Below are 23,259 nucleotides of genomic sequence, written 5' to 3' on the forward strand. Positions count from 1 at the left end.
TACCCCAAGCAAAAAAATCCAATGGTCCGTCAAATCCGTCAAAGACAGATGTCAAGTCTGTCTCAATGTTCAAGGCCGTCACTCTGAACAAAATTTATAATTAAGTAAAAATTTTCATATTTTTTAATAATAAAGTATTTGAAGCACACTATTAAATTATTTATTATAACCCGATAACAATTTCATAAAATTTTATAATGAAAAAATGTTTAGATGTCTCAATATCTCTTAAACAAAGCGTTTACGGACATGTCTCCAGAGGAAAGTTTTTTCTTGTTTTGAGGTCCTAAGTTCATATTTTAAGTTAGGACACTTTACCCTGAAACACCCTGTATATTAGTTAAAAATTACATTGTCAAACAGATGTCATCCGTCTCTGAGTATCAGTCGGAGAAAACTGTGTTTGAAGGCACGTCCGACACAACAACCACATAAGACATTTTTTTTAGTTAATAATTAATAATTTTTAACCAATATATATATTTCCTGGAAGAGGACAATCCGGATGGTCGAAACGTTGGAATAAATTATTAAATTGAACCACCGAGCCAGTGTAAAGTCGTTAAATAACTTTTCTTCCTGTTGTTAATCAATTACTAGCAACAATAATATTCTTCTGGTTAGGTATCGTAACATTGTCTTCAAGCTGCGTCGGGCTTTACGCTAGAGCATCGTGTAAGATCAATTTTGCGTTTCCGATATTCCTGGGAAATCCTTCGATTACGCGCCACTATCAAATGTCCATTACAACTAAGGGGGAAATACGAAAGCGTCAATTTACACTATTTCTCAAAGCGAAGGTACGGCGGCATATCAGATGCAAAATATTATAATTGCAAAGTGTTGTAATTGCCATTAAATACCCTTGCACGCACAAATAACAATCACGCATAACGAGACGCGTTCGCACGCGTTTCGCTCACAACGGATGATACGGCAAGCTATGTCGCGACTGCTCTATATCTTTAATGCATGTACATAGAATACCGGTATAAATATGTATCGCGCTTATGGATTCTGCCAACGTCACGATAACGTAGAAAATATTAACACGGAAAACGTTTAGAGCAGCGTGAAAAAATCGGATGCCTCGCAAAAGCGCTACGAACTTTCATTCGCGTACATCTTTTTTTCTTTTTTTTTTACAAAACAGATCTATTGTCCCCGCGTCGTAAATGATAAATTACAGCATGTGCAACAAAAATGACGTTTATTTTTACGCACCCGTTATTGCCCGCGGATGAAACGCGCAGAAAAGTTATACTTCCTTGTTTATGAACGGTTAAACAATTGAAAAATAAATAAATCGCATATTGTAATCTGATCGCGGCTCGGTGTTATCTACCGAGATAAACGATATCTGAACGATTACAGGTGTCGGTGACACGCTGTAAGCGGATCAATTGATACGTGTGTTACAACGTGTCAGACACGAGGCAGCGGTCGATCCCTTTATGCGACCCTTTCAATTCCCGTCCCTATGGCAAATATGCGCACGGGAACACGATATATCCCGTCTATCTCCGCGCGCGTGCGTGCATCAACATAATCGTCCGCGTTGGTACACGCAGAAATATTAATGTAACGCCCGCCGCGGCCGCCGGAGCAGCGTTGTAATCGGGCGTTTCCTCATCATCACGTATGAAGCGATGTCAGGTCCTCGAGCGCGGGCCGGTCGATCACTTCCACGCAGGGACACACCGTATACGACAGGACATGGTCCATTATCGTCGCATGCCATCCTCCTCCTAATTTTCTCCTTCCTTTTTCCCTGCCCATCGTCCGCGCGTCGCTCGTAAATCTCGCGGCTCTCCAAGTAAATGGTCCACGGGAATCGAAATCCCCGCTGGACGCGATCGTGAAAACGGCCCATACCGATCTTATATTTCGGTTACGGCCGTCGTGGGGGGAAACGTGAAACGTGACTTCGCCAAGAATTTGTAAGTCTAATTTTCCCGCGGTCATAATCAAATTTCAGAGAAGGAAGGTCCCAAATATATTCGTATTTAAGGTACACTGACAGAAAGAAATGATTGCACGCTGAGAAAAATGCTTCGATTGTATCAGCAAGACATGTATGATAGAATGTATTTTGGCTAAAACAAATAGAATTTCTAGTTAGCCCGATAGGGCTCGATATTTCATAACCAGAAGTTTGCTAGACTTCACTACACATCTGGTAAAGTAGGAATGGTATACTAGCCAGCGCGACTCCAGAGCAATGCGTGGTATCTCACTCAATGGTTTGGTAGCGGGAAGTAATTTTATTTCTACCTTAAATTTTACCCGACGTTAGCGTATTCTGCGAAGAAATATGATCGCGATCGTAAGCGTATAAAGATACTCCTTGTGCTTTTTTTCTCGGTCTCCCACGTAGAACTTTGATTCAATTTCAACTTCTAAGGAAAGTAATTAGAAAAGAGAAAGAGGAAAAAAAACGAGGAATTATCTCGGCCGACTGTCTGGACCCGCGGATAAAATAAAGACACATTCAGAGCGCCCTGCGCACGTTCTTGTGCAATTTGGGCAAGTCTAAAAACATCAGATATATTTCTCTTCTGCTGTTCAGCTCCGTTGGAAATAGAAAGAAGAACGCGAGACGCTACGAGAATTTTTCACTAACATGCCTAATAACTTCCCATCGTCGCTATCCGTTGCTCTGCGTTCCGCCGTTCTATCGATTTCTTGTCGACCGTAAATTTGGAGATTCGCCGCACCGTCGCGTGGGATTTTCACTCCGAGGTTAGCCGAGCGGAGGGGTCTGAGAGACGATTTCGCGGAAGGTCATGGTTCAAAGTGACGCAGCTGACGGAAGTTAAGGACAACGAACAAGGCAGTTACCACTAACTTGAACCGCTTATCTTGATCCGATTAAAAAGCTCGGTCTACCATTCTATCGTCCAAGGTGCAATTCAGCGCCATTTCTTTCGTACAGTGTAATTCTGATTAAACTTTTTAATCTGATTAAACTTCTCCGCGAGATAAAACTCCCCGCTGTCGCAAAAATGTAACGAGTATCCTTAATTGGGGTATATTGTATATTTTACAGATCTACATCGGTGAACCGCTGAGGGCATTGTGGTGTACGGATTTACGGCGTTACTGGGCATTAGGCCTTGCTGGGGCATTATAAAAATAAAATACGATAAAACAAGATAAAATGTGATAGAAGTAATCAAAGGAGGCCGAATTTTGCGAGCATGAAAGTTGACAATACAATATATATTTAAATCAGTGTTGTTGCAATTGAAATGTAAGACAGCGGACGCGTTTCAGCACACAATGCTTTCATCAGCGTAAATTGAAATTAAATAATTAAATAACCTAGTACATAATTGTCGATAGATAATACATAGTAGATCAAGTAAACCAAAATGAACATAGTCTAAGGGCTCTGCAGTATATCATACATTTGTAAAAAAAATGATTCTAAGTAGTAACACGTCATTTAATTTTATTTAACAGAGAGTAGCAATAGAAAATTTCGGAAGGCTCGAAAATTTACTTTGTCGCTACTGAATCAGATTTTTTAATTTATTAACTGTAATATTATTCCGGCGTTAATAAAAAGTAACTCGGAAAAAGTATCTGTTTTAAAAGGATCATTTTGCAATTGTGTGTCTATTATTTCTCTCAAGGTAAACACTAAACAAAAGGCCTTACGAGCAACATATCCCTAGGGCCGTTTAGATCCGGTCTCCCCTAAATAAGATAGAATAAGATAATAAGATAAAGTTATGCCCACTTGGCATTAGTCGACATTGATGTACGTGATTTTGATCAGCGGTTTACCCCTCGATTTACATGTATTATTCTACTTGTCAATTCTCTCAGACACCGTTACTCACTTTACGAACGCAAAGAAATCTAAGCACGTTAGACGGCAGCTATTACTCGCGAGCATTATTTTATTTGAAATTATGTGCCACTTGCTCGTCCATTTCTTTACTCGAAATTTTACACGAAATTTAATTCTCGTGCCGGAAAATGGAACCGAATGATAATTCCCTCTGTTGCAGCGAAATGCGTAAATAACTACGCGGCAACCGCGAGATAGGAAAATTTTCTCGGTTGAATGCATTTTTTTTCTCGTGGCGTACATAATCATAATTTTGGCGAGAACGAGCCAAGTTCTCGCACAGTTGGCGAACCGAAAAGCCGGGAGAAACTAGTAGTGGTTCTCGCCGACAAATTCTCGTTGAATTCAGTTTTCCGTTCTAGGCGACGGAACGCGGCACGAAGCTCGCGATGAATTACTGGCTCTGAATTAACACGCGAACGCCCTCGTCGCGCAGACTGTCTTAAATGCAATGTGGAGTCCTATCGCAGCATCGACCCCACCTTTGTCCCCGTTTCTCTCGCCACTCGTCGTTTTGATTTCAAATGTCAATTAATTGCCGCCGGTTTCGCCGAGCCGGCTATTATTCAGGCCATTATTCTCGCCGCGAAACACACAGTTCGCTTTCAGATATTTAACACTGATGCTATTTATTAAGTGCCCTAATTAGTAAATGACGTATATTAACTCCTTCAGAGCGTTCGCTCTATTACGGGCGTTAGTTGTTCGTTTCGTAATGCGCGCAGCTTTAATCACGCATTTAGAATTATCGTTTTCAATTTGTACACGCGGCCCGTGTCACGGTCTAAATTTCACGTAGTATCATCCATTAATTTTAGACGGGCCAACTAAATCACTCTTTTCACGATACATCCCATACAGCACAGAAGTTTGCAGCAACATTGCATATTGCAGTGTAATGTTACATAGATATTGTGTTATTGTTACTTTAGTAATATTGTAGCAATATTATTTTAAAATATTGATACAATTATGTTTGAAACATGTATATAGTCAGGAATATCATTTTTATAATAACCAAAAATGACGAAACGCGCGTTTCGCGCGCGCAATTTGTAGTTGGGCATTGTATATTTTACAAAACTTGTATACATGCAAACAAGTAATTGTATGCGCAACGTCACGTTAAACTAAAAATAATTTATCACTCACTGATACGATTCGCAACACCAGAGTTGTACATCGTTAACTATGTATGTTAAACTGTAAAAATACAAACATGTATGTATATGATTATTATAGATTATGTAAAATCGAAATTATTGTATTAAATATACTTTGTATATTATATATATTTTAAATATAATAGATGTTAATTAAAATAATTATAAAGAATACTGAAAAGGTCTTTCTTTTAAATGTAAACTCACAAAATTGTATACGTATGGTTTTGTCTCTAACACTTATTCGAATCCTCGTTCGAATCATTTCAATAAATCAAATAAAAACAGAGAACAGACGCTTTATTTCGCGCAAGTAGCACATAACATAAAAATGTAAGACACTTACCTCACCATTTCTCCGCTGTTGCCCGATGCCTCCCGGGCCTCCTCCTCTCAGATTTCCTTGTTGCACTCACACACTCACTCGCGAAAATCATTGATCGCGCGAAATTTCCGGCACTCCCGTACGCGATGTGAAATACCGTGAAACGCACGAAATTAACAAATATCGCGTGACTTTCTGTCATACTAATTACTCAAACTATCAACGTGCATTTTTGATTCGAAAGAATGGATAAATCACTTTTGAATTGGCGATATAAAATGCAACGCGAGCATCGAAAGCGTAATCTGCGGTTAAAAAAAGTAGTTATTAGTCGGCAACGAAACGATACTTTACAATCTTTGTCATTCAAGCTAATCCTCGAAATAAATTATGTGAGCGTAACTTCCTGCGATAAATAGGTGTTATTAATTGCAACAGTTAATCGAGATAATTTTCAATTACATTTACATAATGTAACGACGTGCGATAAGCAACTTTCTTTACTTCCTGCCCGTTCGAGTTGCGAAGATGACAGAGCGAATTACAGCGCGAACGCCGAAGTCGTACAAATTTTTCTCTTTTCCCGAAAATGAAACAGATTACACGAAATCGATAGATAGTTAAAACCGCGATAACGTACTACGGTTTATTTTCATATTTTAGATGAGTTAGTCTCGTAAAATATCCATGTACACGTTAATAAAGAGCCGTCGCCTCAACGCGCAATTCGTTTCTCATTACAAGTTGTAGAAACTTAATAATTAATCTAGTAGCGTTACTTGTCACTGATAAAGGAGTCCAAATCAATAGCGTTTTATCCTTACATTCTTCACGATCGAGTCTTGGAAACCGACAACGCAAAAACAATACCACGCACGGAGCGACTCGCGCCACTGCTTGCCGGCTCGACGTTCGGCGAGCGTATGAGAGCGCGGCGACCTTCAGGTACAATGATGGTACGCAAAAACATCGTACGTCACCGCGCCGAGTGAAAAACAACAAAAAAACGTTGAGAATTCGTTGGCCCATCTACGTAATGGAAATTCCGTACTTATCACTCGCTCGCCGAACGTCGAGCCGGCAGGCAGCAGCGAGAGTTGTTCCGTGCGTGATATTATTTTTACGTTACCGGTTTCCAAGACTCGATCGCGAAGAATGTAGGGATAAAACGCTATTGATTTGTACACCTTTATCAGTGACAAGTAATGTTACTCGATTAATTATTAAGAGTCTAAAACTTGTAATGAGAAACGAATTGCATGTTGAAGCGACGGCTCTTTATCAACGTGTATATAGATATTTCACGAGACCAATTCATCTAAAACATGAATGTAAACCGTGGTACTTTGTCGCGATTACATCTCGTTTACGCACCGCGCTTTTAACTATCTATCGATTTCGTGTAATCTGTTCCATTTTCGGGGAGAGAAATTTGTGCGACTTCGGCGTTCACGGTGTAATTCGCTCTGTCGTTCTTCGCAATTCGACCGGGCAGGAAGTAAAGAACGTCATTTGCTGCATTTCACGGTATTTTACATCGCGTACGGACGTATCCGAAATTTCGCGCGATCGATTTTTGCGAGTGAGTGCTGTGAGTGTAAGTGCAACAAGAAAATCTGAGAGGATGTGCAGGCCTAGGCGGCATCGGGTAACGGCAGAGAAATCGTAAGGTGAGTGTCTTACATTTTTGTTATTTGCTACTTGTACAAAATGAATCATCTGTTCTGTGCTTTTATTTTATTTATTCAAATGATTCGAACGTGGATTCGAATAAGTGTTAGAGACAAAACCATACGTATAAAATTTTGTGAGTTCATATTTAAAAGGAAGACTTTCAGTATTCTATATAATTGTTTTAATAAATACCCATTTTTTTAAATATGAAATATAAAGTATATTTAATACAATAGTTTCGATTTTGCATAATTAGTCTATAATAATCGTATACATTTTTGTATTGTTACAGTTTAACATATTATATTATAGTTAGCGATGTACAACTTTGCTGTTGCGACTCGTATCAATGAGTGACATATTACTTTTTATTTTAAAGTGACGTTGCGCATATAATTACTTCTCTCTCTCTTCGCGTGTGTACAAATTCTTAAAAATACACAATGCTTGACCACAAACAGCGCGCGCGAAGCGCGTGTTCTGTCATGTCTATAGTATTTCTAAATTGTAAACCTTCATTTACTCCGAACCTAAAAGAGAAGTGAAGCACATCGCGCTTGGAGAAAATCAATCGGCATCGCGGAGAAGGGCCTTAACTGTTCGATATTAACGACATTCGCGCTGGTAACATCTCTTTTTTAGTAAGGGACAAGCGCGCGCCTCGCGCGCGCCATTTGCTCTCTCTAAAAATTCGCATGATTTGACAGCTGCAAATAACACGCACAAGCGAGACAGCTAATCAGCATCGCGGAAAAGCGGCAACAATACTTCGAGATATGCGACTAATCGACTTACATCCCTTTTTTAGAAGTGGATTTTTAATATTATGTGTATATATATATATATTATATTTATATATATTTATATAAAAGTAATATTTCTGAAGGCGGACATTTTACCGTTGCTGCAAGATTGCAGCAGTGTTGCAGCAACATTTTGCAGCGTTTAGGCAATGTTGCAATCTTGCGATGAATTATTGCTAATACAATGTTGCTGAAACCTTGATGTGCTGTGTGGGATGACTCAGGTTCAAGGAATTAAGGCAAAAGTAGCATCTCCGTTCTAACTTGTGACTTGTGCCAACTATCGACTTCCGAGAAGTCGAGTTTATATTCAATTTGCATGTACGAAATATCTGGGAGGCTCCCATTCCTTACGTTCATTTCTTAAGACGTTCACGGTCGATACTTCGTTAACGGAAATCTGATTTGACGCTGGCCCTTGAGCGAAACTTTTTAATTGTCAAACTTAAATATTCCAATAGTTAAAGCGCGAATTAAAATTAAATGAAGTTAAGATCCTCCCGAACACTCGCGGGATAATAGGATCGCGCTACGCGTCCGTGCGGCTTGGTTAATGAAATGAAAACCCCCGTGCGGTAACGTACGTCTTCGGTTTTGCATAAAATCAGAAAAATTAATTCCAAAATTATTGCAGTCGAGCAGAGCGTCGGCAATTGTGGGACATAAGACTCGCGAGACAGTCATATTTAGTCGTGTTACGCGCGGCGAAAATGTGGGTCAATGCGGCATCGTACTATGTAATTCTTTGTCACGACTGAAAGCGCAGTGGAGTACGACACGCGATTAATTGGCGACTAAATGAGCGTCCCGTATAATGCAAGCACGGTGATGTTTAATAATACAATCATTAAACTACGGCCGACGCGATAATACACGCGCGAGCAACGTACCCCGCCGTGAAAATCACTTTTCACGCTAATCGGAGAATCTTTGCGAAAAATGTAGCTGAGTAATCGTTTACGCACACTCGGACGATTAATCAAGTCGTTCGTTACCGCTACTCCTGTTAGTGAACTTTCAGATCGGCGGGTACTTCGAGGCTGCGTCGGAGAAACGGTTCTACGGGCTATTCCGATTAATTGATAATTTTTTCCCCTTGATAAGCGCATAGAGACGATGCATTTATCTTATATACGCAGTATACCCGCATATACTTATTATAGCTAATCGATAGGCATACTAATGGATTGGATTATCAGAATTATCAGAAGCCTTGTCGCGACCTTACTTTATCTTTTTCAACTATGTTTTTCTGTAAAAACTCAGTCGCTCCATATAGAATCGTTTAAAAGTACACTAACAGAAAGAAATGGTTGCAGTTACCACAATCTCGCTATAATTTGTAGTCATTTTAGGAGCCAACCACATTTTTATAATTCTTCCAACTACGTAAGTTATGGTTGACCCAACAATGTATTATAATTCTTATAGACACAATATTGGTCCATGCAACTTATGATATTGTCATAATGCACCAAAACGGATAAACAGAAAGATAAAAGTGAAGGAGAATGTAAATAGTCAAACTAAGCTTAGGATATTAGGATATAGGGGATATTTGTGTGATATTAACGGTGTGTAGCGTAAAATAGAGTAGGAAATAGAATTGGGTGCGTGTTAAGTTTGGATGGTATGAATGGATAAGACTTTTTTGTAAACCAAGTCCCACTTTCTGGCTGTATGCTAAAGTGTAATAAAGATGATGATGATAATGCACCAAAACGAACCGGCTTTAAGCGCGAAAGCCTATACGCATCGCAACTAGAATGTATTGTTGTTTCTTGAATTTCTGAGCGCAAGACAATCGAGGAAACCTAAAAGTAACCAGAGAAAGCTCCTAAGTGCTGTAAATCCCCAGCATGTCCTTCAATTTTGGATTATCTCCGCGAAAGTATTGCGATCCCATTGTCGGTGCGTGGGAAACTTTGAGATTGCGCGTGCAGCCGACAGGAAAAATCGCCCGGCAAGTCGGACGGTGAGGATTAAACTGAATTAAAATTTTCTGAACGTATCGGGAATACCAACGGGAATTAATGGCGCGCAAATAACCGATCAATCCGCTTAACTTGCATTATCGTTACAGCCATTAAGGGCACAGGCGAGACAGATTTGCAGGATTGAGCGAATAAGCTTTTCGTTAATTAATTATTGGAATTGTAAGTATACAAATTTTAATGATTGATTAACGAAAAGCTCATTCGACCAATCCTGCAAATCTGTTTTATACATAAAATTCCACGCCGTGTGCAATTGTTCCGATGCATACGCGGCTTCTGCTTCTCCCGTAAACGACAAAAACGACACGATTTCATACGTATGCGCAATTAAAACGCTGTATTTACAAAATGTTACTCTTTATTTAATTTCTCTCGGTTGTAAAGAAGCTCCATTTATTATGTTTCGTGACTAACAATTTAATATCGGGAGAAGTTAAATAAAGAGTAACGTTTTGTAAACACAGTGTTTCAATTGCGCGTACGTTTAAAACTGTGGTTTTTGTCGCTTACGGAAAAAAAAATCTATAATCTATATACGTTGCAGATATTCGCGAACACGCGCAATATGTGACAACGAACGATTCTAATTGGGTTTAACACAACACGTGTTAGGTTTCTCTCACTTCGTGGATGCGAGATCGCAGTTCGTTAGCGGTTTAATTAACGTGGAGAAGAAATTAGAAACGGAGGAATTCGAGAAAAGACTATATATATTTAGATGAAACAGAAAACGACTGGACAATTTAATGAGCACGATGCTATTATCGCGCAACGGAACTTTTTTTTTCAAAAGAGAGAAGTCGATATTAATGGAGTACGGAGCGCCTTTCATGAAAGCTCCATTCCGATGCAGGTGCTGCATAGTGTCGTCCCCGTGTCCCGGCGAGCGCGCCGATACCCGAAATAAAAGCAGCGGTTTTAAAAAGCGGTTTCACGCGGATGCGACCGGGATACGTCATAGGAGTCGGATCATTTTTGCGCGACTGGTTTTATCGACTACGTTATTTCACTACGGGCGCGAAAAATATATCGCGCGGCAAAGAAACGAAGCGAATATTCGGAAACGGGGAAATTTGAAAGTGAAGGAACAGCCGCTGCGGGAAAAAAAACGTGGCAAATGCGCGGGCACGCGTTTCTTTACCGATGTCTTCAGGTTTTATTATGCATTTGTATGCGTGCACTCCATGGAGAATCGTTACAAATTTTCAAAAGATAATGACACGCGAGAAACAACACCTCGGAATATCCCACTTCTGAGAAGAAAAATATACTTTACGTTTCACCATTATTCTCCATGCGGTGAAATGCATCGTTAAGCAGAAACGCTTACACAAATGATGGTGGAATTTATGCCGCACGCACTCACTTGCGCACACAGACAGAAACATTGTTCTACTCGTTAGAGAGAGAAAGACAGACAGACAGGCAGACGGAGAGAGAAAGAGAGAAGAAAGCATGCGTCACAGCATAATGCACGGGATACAAACATCGCAGTTGTTAGTTCTCTCGCCAGCGAGAGACAATGGGCTCGTTTTGTTAAACAGCACGGGCTCTGCTCCCTTTGGGCTCCGCAGTATTTCGATTTATCAGCATTCGGCGACGCGAGTTCCAGGAAAAAGCAGAAGAGACATGCTAATCGTCAGTGCAAACCCCGTTAATTTCGCACTTTGAACGCGCGCAGGAAAGTCGTGGACGACGATTAAAATTGAAAGGGCTTCCTTTGCAGATGAAAAAAAAACCATGTGTACGTACGTACTCGCGAATTTAACCCGAAAAAAAGTTTCGCTCGTACGGCGAGTGCCCCAGATTTCCCAGCGGTTCTTTTCACGGAGATGAGGCCACGGTCCGTAAAAAAGGCTCGGAACCGATCCCATTTAGGATCGTAGGATTTTGTGCCGCCGCGCGATATACAGGGTGTCCCAGGAGGAAAGGTCAATATTGTGGCAGGTGACAGTATCGGCCATTTTAAGCAAAAACGTTCTGATGAATATACGTCCCATTCCCCACTGTTTCCGAGATAGAGCCATTTGAATGTGCAGTGGCAAAATTACTGACACGAAAGAAATACTACGATACTATTTCTAATACTAGAACAACACAAGCGCGCGCTTCGCGCGCGCCATTGTTCTTCCACATTATATTACATAAACTGTCAAAATAACCCTCTTAAATACAAACTGTCGAAACCGCAAGTCGAAGTGAACGACTCGCAACGAGATCGAAACATAAACTATCAAAATAACCCTCTTAAATACAAACTGTCAAAACCGCGAGTCGAAGAGAACGACTCGCAACAAGATCGACACTCGATCGAGTTTCGAGAGAGCCAATCGACATCGCGGAAAAGCGACAACAATGAACTCGCAATGCCTTTTTTAGATAGGGATTTATTGTTCACGATTCGGAATTCTGCGTGCGGGAAAGCGTCGACGGTATTCTTCAACAGCAGCAGCAGCAGCAGCAGCAGCAGCAGCACTACCGTCACAGAAACCGTATAAACATACAGCATATCTGCATATTCGACATTTGCGAATGTGCGAGGCGTTTTTAACATTTCTACAATGTTATCGGCACAACAGTCAACAGGCGTGTAAGAGTAAATTCCCGCGGACGTTTATGAGGTTGGACGAAGGGTGGAAGTGTAGAGACAAAAAGTAAATGCACGAGACACTCAAGTAGCTCTATCTCGGAAACAGTGGGGAATCGGACATAGATTCATACGAGCATTTTTGCTTAAAATGACCAATACTATTACCTCCCAGAATATTGACCTCTCTTCCTGGAACACCCTGTACTTTGCTCTCCGGCGTCGATTTCAAGTGGCTCGGATCGCGATCAACTCGACGGGAGTTTTGCTCCAGAAGCGTTCGTCGTTATTAATAGAAAAAGAGAGCTCGGGCCGCGGGAGCATTGTTCCGAGAAATCTTTTACGTTCATGCGCGTTTAATAAGCAGGCAGCAAGAGGCGAAAATAATAGCGGAAAGTGGTTGAAGCAGCGACGCGATGTACAGTCACGCGAGGCGCGCTGCTGGCGCCCGTTCAATCGCAATCGGAATGTTAGCGTAAACGTGTAAACACAAGCTGCGGAAACGTAAATGAACGATCTCGAACGTGCTGCAGATCGTTTCGGCGGGTAACAAACGTGCGGCCGTTTATCTAACGCACGTCTGTCTCGACAAATCCAAATGTACCGGATTTACGTAACTTTACCGCGCTGCATTGTCATTGTCAACATAAATTACGTACCTCGCGAGGAAGCGCTTATATTATACTGTACCGCGGCGCGCGTTTGTCGAATAATTGTATTATTTGAAATCGCTATTATCACACGAGGGTGGGTTGTAAAGTTTTGAGTTTCAACGTGAACATGAAGCATTACTTGTCGTCGCCGCTTCAGTACTGCGACTGTACACGCTTTGAAGGATACCTCTGAAAATTTCAGCCAGATTGGACTCTCAGTTGTTGTACGACAGTCGTTCGTGTCAGTGAATGTTAGTATTTTCGTAAACATGGAAACAATCGAATATGGGGCCAAAATTCACGAATTTGTAGTTCGAACTGATTGACCACCCCCATCCATTTACTAGATCTAGCCTCCAGTGACTTTTTCTATTTCCTAAACTCAAGTTCGGCTTGGACGACAGAAATTTTCATCGTACGAGGAGGTCATAGCATCCATAGCTGCCTATTTCGCAGAGCAATACGCCAACTATTATTTGGTTAAAGCGAGTTGGAGCATCGCTGGATCAAGTGTATCGACTCAAAAGGAGACCATGTCGAAAAATAAAAGTGAGTTTGACCGAAAAAAAAATTGTTTCCATGTTAGGCTCCAAGCTTTTCAACCCACCCTCGTACTAATACAACTGATCCTCGATACAGTTACGTAATAAAGATTCGACAGATATAAGTTTGACACTTACATTATCTTATAAATTCTTGCTAATTAGTTTGCGAGGTTTTCGTCATAATTTAATTAATCAACCACGGTAGTCTAGTGCTGTGTGATAATCAGGGTCAATATTTACTGTAGGAAATCTAGAATATGTAACGCTCGCTCACGACCTTATTTACAACATATAGGTGTTTAGATTAGGTAGACAAGCGGTCGTTGGTCCTATCTGTTTGTCCACACTGAAAAAAAAATCTGTTAGATTCAACCAGACGTCTGTTAGAAAATGGACGAATCAGAATTCCCTTTAGGATTTACCAGAATTCCTTTAGGATTTACCATGAAAGATATTTCATAACCAGAAGTTTGGTAGACTTTACTACAAATCTGGTAAATCCTAAAGGGAATTCTGATTCGTCCATTTTCTAACAGACGACTGGTTGAAGCTACCAGATTTTTTTTTCAGTGCAGGCTTAGGTTCGCGACAAAAATATCTGGAGATAGGGAAAAGAGATGACGAGCGATTTCTGGCGATCAAAAGATCGCGACAGAAGTAGTCGAGACTCCGAGCGATCAAGACGTATAATTGTGCGATATATGTGAACAATTTAAGATACCCCTAGACGTGTGATTCATTTTCCAACCCAACCTACATCCTACATTATTAAAATACGCTCTCTTTAATTTCAATTAAATTCAGGAAAATCAACAGCACCCTTCCTAGATGTACCCTTCCGAAAAACAATATGTACACGACAATTCAGACAACAGTTTCGTATGACTATGTATATCCGTTTTACTAACAACACACGCTCTCTAGCCCCGCGTAAGATCGTGCTTAAGCGCCCTAAAGCTCGAACAGTCTCCGAGTTGGGGACTATCCAAAGCCGAACGAGCTTCCGGCTTGGTTCAACGAAGTTTTAATGGTTCATCAGAAAAAGCAAACTGTGCGCGCCGCGCTAAATATAGGTCTCTGGACTACGGCGGGCCATTATACGCTCGCAAATTCCATACAAGCGTCTTGCGGCGTCTCGCCATCGGAGAAGCCTAACGTGCGCGTTTCCGCGTCATCGCCGGGAATAAAATTTTCAGCTCGGGAGTATATAGCCCGCGCTTTTCTCCCGATTGCTGAGATACGGCGAGTCGCCTTTGGAGACAAGGTGAAACGTAATAAAAACTGTGTACTGTGTTTTAAGACTGACGATTTAAGTCGGCGCGCACTTCTCGTTTTCGAATACTGTCGCGACACATGGCATTCGGGAACCAACATTAGACTGTTCATTGCGATGAATATTTTGATAAGCCTCGGTGGTCCAATTGGTTGAGACGCCCGCCCAGCGAGAGCCATACGAATTGTATTAATTTGTAATAAAAATTCCCAAGAGAGTAGAAAAGAGAAATGTATCGATGGATAGTCACTCGAAAAGGTACACAGATCTCGAAAGAAACTGTAGAGCAATTTGCGAATTTCAGTCTTGTGGGGCTAATAGCCCATAAATGTATTGACACTTGGTTGTCACACCTTTTTCGAGTCTGTCGAAGTCACTGGATCAATTTGACCCAAGCCAATTTTCAATGAGAGCTGCTGTTTAAAAACTATTAATTGTATTTGAAAAAATTGTGCAATCAACTTGAAACACTGAAAAATATATTTTTATGATTTAAAAAAATATTTTAAGTAGGATGATGATAAAACAAAATTAAGACAATTTTGAAAAAAATGATAAATAAATATAAAAAGTACCACTAATGGTGCTAGCAGAACCTGTTTTAAGCATACTAAAAAAATCTTGCATCAAAGTCACAGTCTGAGTCATTTTGATCCAGTATGACAAGCAAGTGTTATAATTATATCAAATTATACACGCGTGCTTCGACCGCTCCCGAACACTTGTAGTGCATTACGTTTTCGAATCAACGTAAAAAGAGCAAATTTTTTTACACAACTCTCGGTCGCTCTTTCAGAATGTACATTAAATTTACTGCGCGTCCGCGCTGTAGCCGACTGGAAGCAATTCATTTATTCGAGCAACGAGTGAGACTAATCGATATTAATGAAAAATCCGAAAGTTAACGGAACTCGTACAATGCCGGATAACGAGGTGAAATAAGCGTGTACCGAGAACCGCATTCCCGAGTGCATAGAAACGTGACGTGTTATTATATAGCGCAAAAATGCAAAGTTCACCACGCCGGGCATAGAGCTCAAAGTCTTTATTTCCGTCGGGGATCTATTTCTGGAAAGCCCCCGAGTTCTATGGACGACGACGTAAATCTTGATAATCGTCATAACCATTTTTCAAGATAAAACGCCAACGCTGTGTTTACCGCAACGTTACAGGCGGGGAAACGTGATTCCGCTAGATTAACGCTCGCTAAATATAAATAATGAAACATTAAACGCTAAACATCACGCGTTGTAAATACTAACTAATAACGACAAATTAATAATGCCGCATTCTCGCGGGACGTCACGTGTAAGCGACGTATCACGAGACACGGTAGTGTCTCGCGCCAAGTATAAGCGACTAACAATAAGTATAAGCGACAAACTAAACCACGCGCGCGACGCCGACCGTGTAGTTTACGCGAGTACGCGAGTTGACGGGCCCTCAGAATTTCGGATCTCAACAACGGCTGATCCGACGAACTTGAGACTGCGCTTAATCGATAGCTTGGGTACGATTTGTATAATAAAAGTGTTTTTATTCCTAAAACAGCATATACTTTTTTAACCAAAATTTTGCTCGTTCTATGTTTGTTCTTTCTACGCGTATACTTGGCTTTTTTGTGCCTTTTTTAAAAAAATCATCTTGTTAGATTCTTAAAACAGCATATTATTTCCCATCTATATAACAATATGGAAATATATCGAAAATTGTGCATTACACCGTAAGGTATTAAACAATAAATTATTTCGCACGTGGATATACGTTAAATATAGAGTTTACACGGTGCGTTCGGTGCCATAAAACAAAAAGGCGACGTTAAACCGACACGTTAACACGATTCATTGATTTTACTATTAATTCGCAGCTTCGAGCTCAACGTACCTTAATAAAATCAGTCTCGATTATTATAATCCTTTCATAGCATACCGCGGTGGGAACGCAAAATCACCATAATCCGTGGCGTATGGCGACCGATTAAGTTTATAAAATAGTACCTCGCCACTATAATTCGCCATCCATTAATCCAACGTGCACGCTGTTAAAATTAAATTTAACTCGATGAGTAGTCGCCACCGTTCCTACTCAATATATCGTTAATTTAATTAAACAATGCAGTTAAAAGAAACTGAGGGTTAAATACATGTTCCAAAACTATTTAACAAAAAAAGAATGATCCGTACGGATGGTACACGGATGATTTTTCTGGATAACAAGTACACCAAACGATACTCAAAACGATCCCCAAATATAAGAATTGACCGTAGACAAGCGTTGAGTGCGCTCTAGCGCAAACAACCGAATTCGCTATCACGGTGCAGTGTCCTGGCGAGGTGCAACACTCACCTGGTGGAATGATCGACGAAAGAACCGCCGTCCAGGAGCCTCAGCTTGGCGAAGAGCACAGCACTGACGAACGGCACCGCCGTGAGCTCCTCGAGGTCGACCTCCACCGAGAATTTGTACTTTTTCTTCTTCATCATGAAGGCCATCTCACTGAGGCCGGGGCACCGCACTTTGAATCCTGTTGCGTGTAACGCGCGAGTCCTCCGGCGAGTCCTGGCGGGGACCTCGAGTCCGCCCACCCGTGTCCACGGGCTGCCCCCCCGCGACGCTCACCCGCGTCCTTGACTTGGATTCAACGACCGCGAGTGATCCCGGCGGGCGATCGACGCATACGGCCGATCTCGCGACCTCCCGCCGCCGGTCGTTCGCCGTTTCCTCGGCTATCACTTGGCGCCTTCACGCACCACCGGTCTCACTGACGACGTATCGCGCGCGCGCGGAAAAGTCATTCCCGACGCTCGGGTCTGCGGAAAATCTGGAGACCGGAAGAGATAACGAGGCTCCGCGCCGACTGTGCGCCCGGAGTTCCCCGGTCTCTGGAGTCGCGCGACCGAGAGATTGCTTCCCGTACGCCGCGGACGGGCCACGACGCGGAAGGGGAAGGATTATGCCGCGCGATTTCCGCCACCGGGAAATCTCTGCCGGCAGAGGAGCGTCTTCGAAATTAGTGCGACGGCCCCGCGTCGGTCCCGCGGATGCTTCATCGACGCCCCGGGCCCGTCGTTCCCACGTTCGTTGACGTCGCGACGAGATTCAGGAGGACGGGACGCAGCTGCGGCACTCGCTCGCCATTACCCGTCGTCTGGGGCTGCAAGCAAAATTCGACGTTTTGTTAGTGCGAGCATACATGACGAAACGACGGGAGGGCGGAGGGGCAAATAGGGGGAAAGTAACCGGTTTACGTGGCGGAAAAGAAAACGTCGACGCAACACTCACTTGTTGCGCGGAAAAATAAAAGAGCGAGCGATGCGCGAGGGCATAATGCGCGCGATCAAGTTCGTTAAAAGTGAAGCGAATTCGAGGCGCAATTGGCCGCAGTGCGGAACCGGCTTCGAAACTCTTGCCTCACCGTCGGGGCAAATTTCGCGAAACGTTAGAAACGAAATTCTGCGCCAACTTCATCCCAAGTATAATGCGAAGCACGACTCTCCGCAGATACAATTCCACGCGTTACATGCCTTCCTTTTTACATTAGAAACAAGCATTCCGTTACCTCGAATATAGTGACCGGTTTTCGCAATAAGATTCCTATCTGAAATTAATGAAATTCGTATGACTCAAATGCGATAAACATAAATTTGAAGAAATAAAGGACTGAGAGCCGCGACAGGGTGTTAAGCCCGTATCAGACTACGGATTGGGATTGGGATTAGATTGAAATTTGACCAATCAGAGTAAAAGTTACTGAACTTGAGATTAGTAAACTTTACTGCGATTGGTTAAATTTCAATCTAATCCCAATCCCAATCCGTAGTCTGATACGGGCTTTAGCCTGAAAGCTAGTCTAAATATTTCACATAGTAAATTTATTGCGAGAAATATTACCGCAGCCAGGGTTCGTACCACCCTCTCACTAGGCGGGCGTTTCAACCGATACGACCACCGAGGCATATGGAAATATTCACCGCAATAAACAGTCTTAATGTTGATTCCCGGATACCACACGGAGAGACCGATATGGTTGGCACAACCCCAATAAATAGTAATATTTGGGACAGCTATATCTGTGTGGTTGTCATACCTATAAGTAGTGGAGACAACCACATGCGCCTTGTGCAGCAAACTTGGTAAACGTTGCAACACAAAACAATGTAGATGCCTCCACTATTTATACGGCAACATTTTAATTTTAGTTATTTTTGCCTTAGCCGGTCTTTCCGTGCACCTATCGTGCACGGAGAGACCAATATGGTTACCACATGTCTAATTAGGGTTGACACAACCCCAATAAATAGTAATATTTGGGACAGCTATATGTGGTTGCCAGACCCACATTGGTATGACAAGTAGTGGAGACAAGTGTGTGCAATTTGTGCAGCAAACTTGGCGAATGTTGCAACACAAAGCAATGTAGATGCCCCTACTATTTATACGGCAACATTTTAATTTTAGTCATTTTTGCCTTAGCCGGTCTTTCCGTGTAAGGAATCTGATTGGACCACGAGTGCGCACATGAGGAAATAGACCAGTCACACGGAGTGTGATCAATGTGGCCCTAACCTTGCACGGAGAGGGAGGGTTGGGACCGTCCTCCCCTCCCAGGGGAGGGTTAGGACCGTAGACCTAATATATCTAGACCGAGCATTGATCAGTGGGGGTTGAGGTTCGCCTTGCGAACGAGAAAGAACGAAATTGCACAAAACGGAGTCTGCCCTTTTCTACGTGAACCTCTACTTCCATTGCTCAAATAAAGGCAAACGCTCGGTCTAGATATATTATGTCTATGGTTAGGACCGCGTGACGTCATGATCACGCGACCCCCTCACCCTCTCCCCCTCGGAGCTCCTGGTCCAGAACCCGCCTGTACACCCTACTGGAACCCCTCTGGAACCCCTTTATCGGACTCGGGATTAAAAATATTCTGTGCGCGTAAGTAGTTTGCACTGAATGCGTAATAACAATGAAATGTAATGAATGAGAATAATAAATCATACATCGTGTAGCGAAAAATAATATTTGTTTTTCTAGATCGCACATTCGCAACATGTATAGATTATCACAAGCATATGAGATATTATTTAGATATTAATTAATGGACATTGGCTCTGTTTATTTACTCGCGACCGATACTGAAATTTACCGTGCCCGATATCAAGTACGTTCGAAATGAGTACAAAATATTATATATGAAATTAATATCGGGCGATTCATTCGCGCGAAGAAATAGATACATATGTTTGCAACGCGTTTATCAATACGAACGCGTAAAGCAGGCGGCCGTGGGGGAAACCGCCGAGAGCATTGTGGTGTACAGATTTGCGGCACTACTGGACATTACGAGGGCATTTTTGGGCATTAGGTTGGGCATTAGGTCTTGCTGGGGCATTATAGAGATAAAATAGGATAAAATATATAGTGTGGCGTTGGCTTAACACGACAGCGAATTCTTACGCTACAAATTCAGACGGCAAGATTCGTGCATAAATACTCAATGTAGAACGAAGTATCCACTGAACACTTGGAGACTCCGGCGACAATGACTTGGAAGATAGCACAATTGATCGCGCGATTGTAGAATGACGTGAACGAGCCAAAAAAAAAATACTATCTATGCGTACACTTGACGGAAAGAGAAATCGCCCGAATCGTTATCTGTCGAGTTTCCGTTTACGGAAGACGCCAAGATAACATCTAAAGTTTGTCAATATTTCGTGTTGCCAATATTGGTTTTTAAATGATGCCCTTGTCGTGCTTCTTCTAGATACATCGCGGCTCGGTAACGCACAACGGAAAATATTGCATATACATTTCCGACAAGAATCGAGAGACACGATAAGACGGAGAGAAAGATGAAAATACTATCTAGCGGTGGTATTTGAAATGTGCATGTCTGCCATTTGGTAGATGATCACGAGAGCTACGGTCGCAAGTACTTTACTCAGCGCGGCGGGCAACGTTTTTCGCCGTTTCTCTGTGTTACAGAGCGATTTAACAATTTGAAAATCGCAACATAATTCGTCGCTTGACAACGTGACGTCTCGTAGAAAAAGACAGAGAGCGACAGAGAGCGAGAGAGAGATATGCAAACTGCACGACGCGGTTAATTAGAGGGACGGACGTTCCGAAAATGCTAATTGCGCTCGAAAATGCGAACAGGCGCGCGTTTCTTCCTGGAATCGAATTTCGGGATGCAAACTGGGTGAGCCTACGGTGCGTTCGCGTGACGCGTTCACCAACGGCTGGATGCGGGCCGAAGATACACAGCTCTGCGCAACAGCCCAGCGCGCCGGTCGAAAAAGCACGGTACGAACCGCGTGAGACGGGAATTTAAACTACCGAAGAAGGGAGGAGGGGAAAGGGGAGGGGGGAAGGGAGGAAACGCGAGAATTATGAAGACCAGCGGAGAGCGATAAAAATGTTTGAAAGCCGCTTGACGCAGCAGGAAAATTTAATGCTTTCAACGCGACGAGCGGCGTTTCAACGGGCTTCTCATGGCGAACTTAAAATTTATGATGGAGGAGCAAACGCATCCTTTAACGAATTTCTAATGTACGTTTATGAACTTATGTAAACTCGCGGATGCTCCAGAGATGACATCTATGCAGCCATACGCACAAATCAGAAATATATATACATGTATAAATGTACAGCGCGGTGCATTCATTTGCTTCGGGTCGTATTGTCAAAGGGCGTCTATGTTTAAATAATCAAGTAATTTTTGTCCATCCCTAATTATTAGCCGAACCGAATTAACGCAGCGTACTGTACATACAAAGTAATATAACTTGCATGGCCTCGTCCAAGTCTACGCATTTTACGCGGGGAAAAAAATTGCAATGGATTCATTTCTTTTTCGCCGGCTTATTAGAGTATCGCTAATCTCTCGAAGTTAGTGTACACATATAATAATTGAGTGATAACGAAATACTTCTCACGCATCGAATCTCAAGAACAAGAATAAGCGAAACTTCGTGCTATAAGCAAGAACCTTAAGAAATTCCGAAATCTTCGTTTAACAGCGTTTTACAGCTGGATTAGCAGAGATAGGTATAGAGATTGAATATAAAAATATATTTTTTGAAGTTTTTCAAAGAGAATTTCACTAAACATCAACTCGAGACAACAGACTCGAAGATTCTTGGATAACCGCGGGACGTTAAAAGCTCTTTGAGACATGATGGTTTTGACAATCAAACTAATTCGAATTAATTCGATAAAAATTTATAGCAGTACACATTGAAAACCTAATTTTGATTATAACTTGCCGTTTTAATCAAGGATATCCTAAATATTGTATCTACGTTTGCTGTTCGTCAAAATGGAGAATTTGTTTCGGAAATCGAATTCTCTATTCAGAAATTGTCCTCGAAAAACCGTATTAACTTTCGATTGCGAAAGCAGCTCCCGTTCCATTGTCTTTTTAAAAATTAAGGGGCTATTGACTCGTCATTCGATCATTGAGCGTCATCGATATATCGATATCAACTCGGCGATTTTGCTGCTCTCTTTACTCGCCGGGCTTTTGGACGAGGACAATCGCGATAAGGACAATCGAGAAGTACATAATCCCCCTACTCCTTAGACACTAAGACCCTAAGACCCTGCAGGATTAATCTCTCAGTGTCCGAGTAATGAATCAAAGAACGGATTATTCTGATTTACACTAATTTCCCTCGCATACATTATGGATTGCTGCGAAGGACGCAGAAGACAAACTTCGTTTCTCATTTATCTAACGTAAATCATTTATCGAACGTTATTCTTGTGTGCCGAGTGCATTTATGTGTATGTGAGTGAGAAACTTTTTCTTTTGCGTACGTACATACACACACGCACATATTTTTTGTATTAAAAATCGCTCTATTCAAATGTGTGCACCAGAAATCACTGATACCTTCCCATAGGAATTTCGGCACCGATAGAACGCGTATACATTTTCCACGTAGAGGAAAATCCCATATTATGAGACAGGCTCCTAATATAAGATAGCGGAGTTTCTACGAAATTAATAGGCATCATCTGTTGGTTCCACCATGAATTTATTGCCCTTGGAGTAAAATCTGTTTAGCGAAAAATTGATTGTTAGATCCGTCATTGAATTTGGACGTTGACAACCTACTATCTCATACTAATTTTTACAAAACTGTACATTTTCACGAAACACTACTTGCAATAATTTCTTGATTTGAGAACATTGTGATTTGTGGTACTACAAGGGGGAAACCGCCGACCAAAATCTTGTACACCAATGCCCACTAATGCCCAGTGGACATTACTTTTAAAACTAGTAAAGTTTTGTACTAATTTTTACAAATCTGTACATTTTCATGAAATACTAAATTTCTTAATTTGAGAACATTGTGATTTGTGGTAC

General features: G+C 41.8%; 1 protein-coding gene across 3 annotated transcripts in view; it reads right to left on the minus strand.

Annotated features, from left to right (window-relative positions):
* Window positions 1–23,259, minus strand: part of LOC105562483 (protein FAM102A) — a 91,624-nt gene that overhangs the window by 65,379 nt on the left and 2,986 nt on the right. For all 3 annotated transcript variants that reach the window (XM_012013358.1, XM_012013357.1, XM_012013356.1), the window contains exon 2: window positions 17,226–18,033. In XM_012013358.1, the coding sequence (XP_011868748.1) occupies window positions 17,226–17,371 (146 nt within the window). In that variant the 5' untranslated portion in view covers window positions 17,372–18,033. The remainder of the gene's footprint in view (window positions 1–17,225; window positions 18,034–23,259) is intronic.

The sequence above is a fragment of the Vollenhovia emeryi genome, unplaced genomic scaffold (genome assembly GCF_000949405.1).
Source record: "Vollenhovia emeryi isolate VEMERY1.0 unplaced genomic scaffold, V.emery_V1.0 DF939187.1, whole genome shotgun sequence".
Lineage (NCBI taxonomy): Eukaryota > Metazoa > Arthropoda > Insecta > Hymenoptera > Formicidae > Vollenhovia > Vollenhovia emeryi.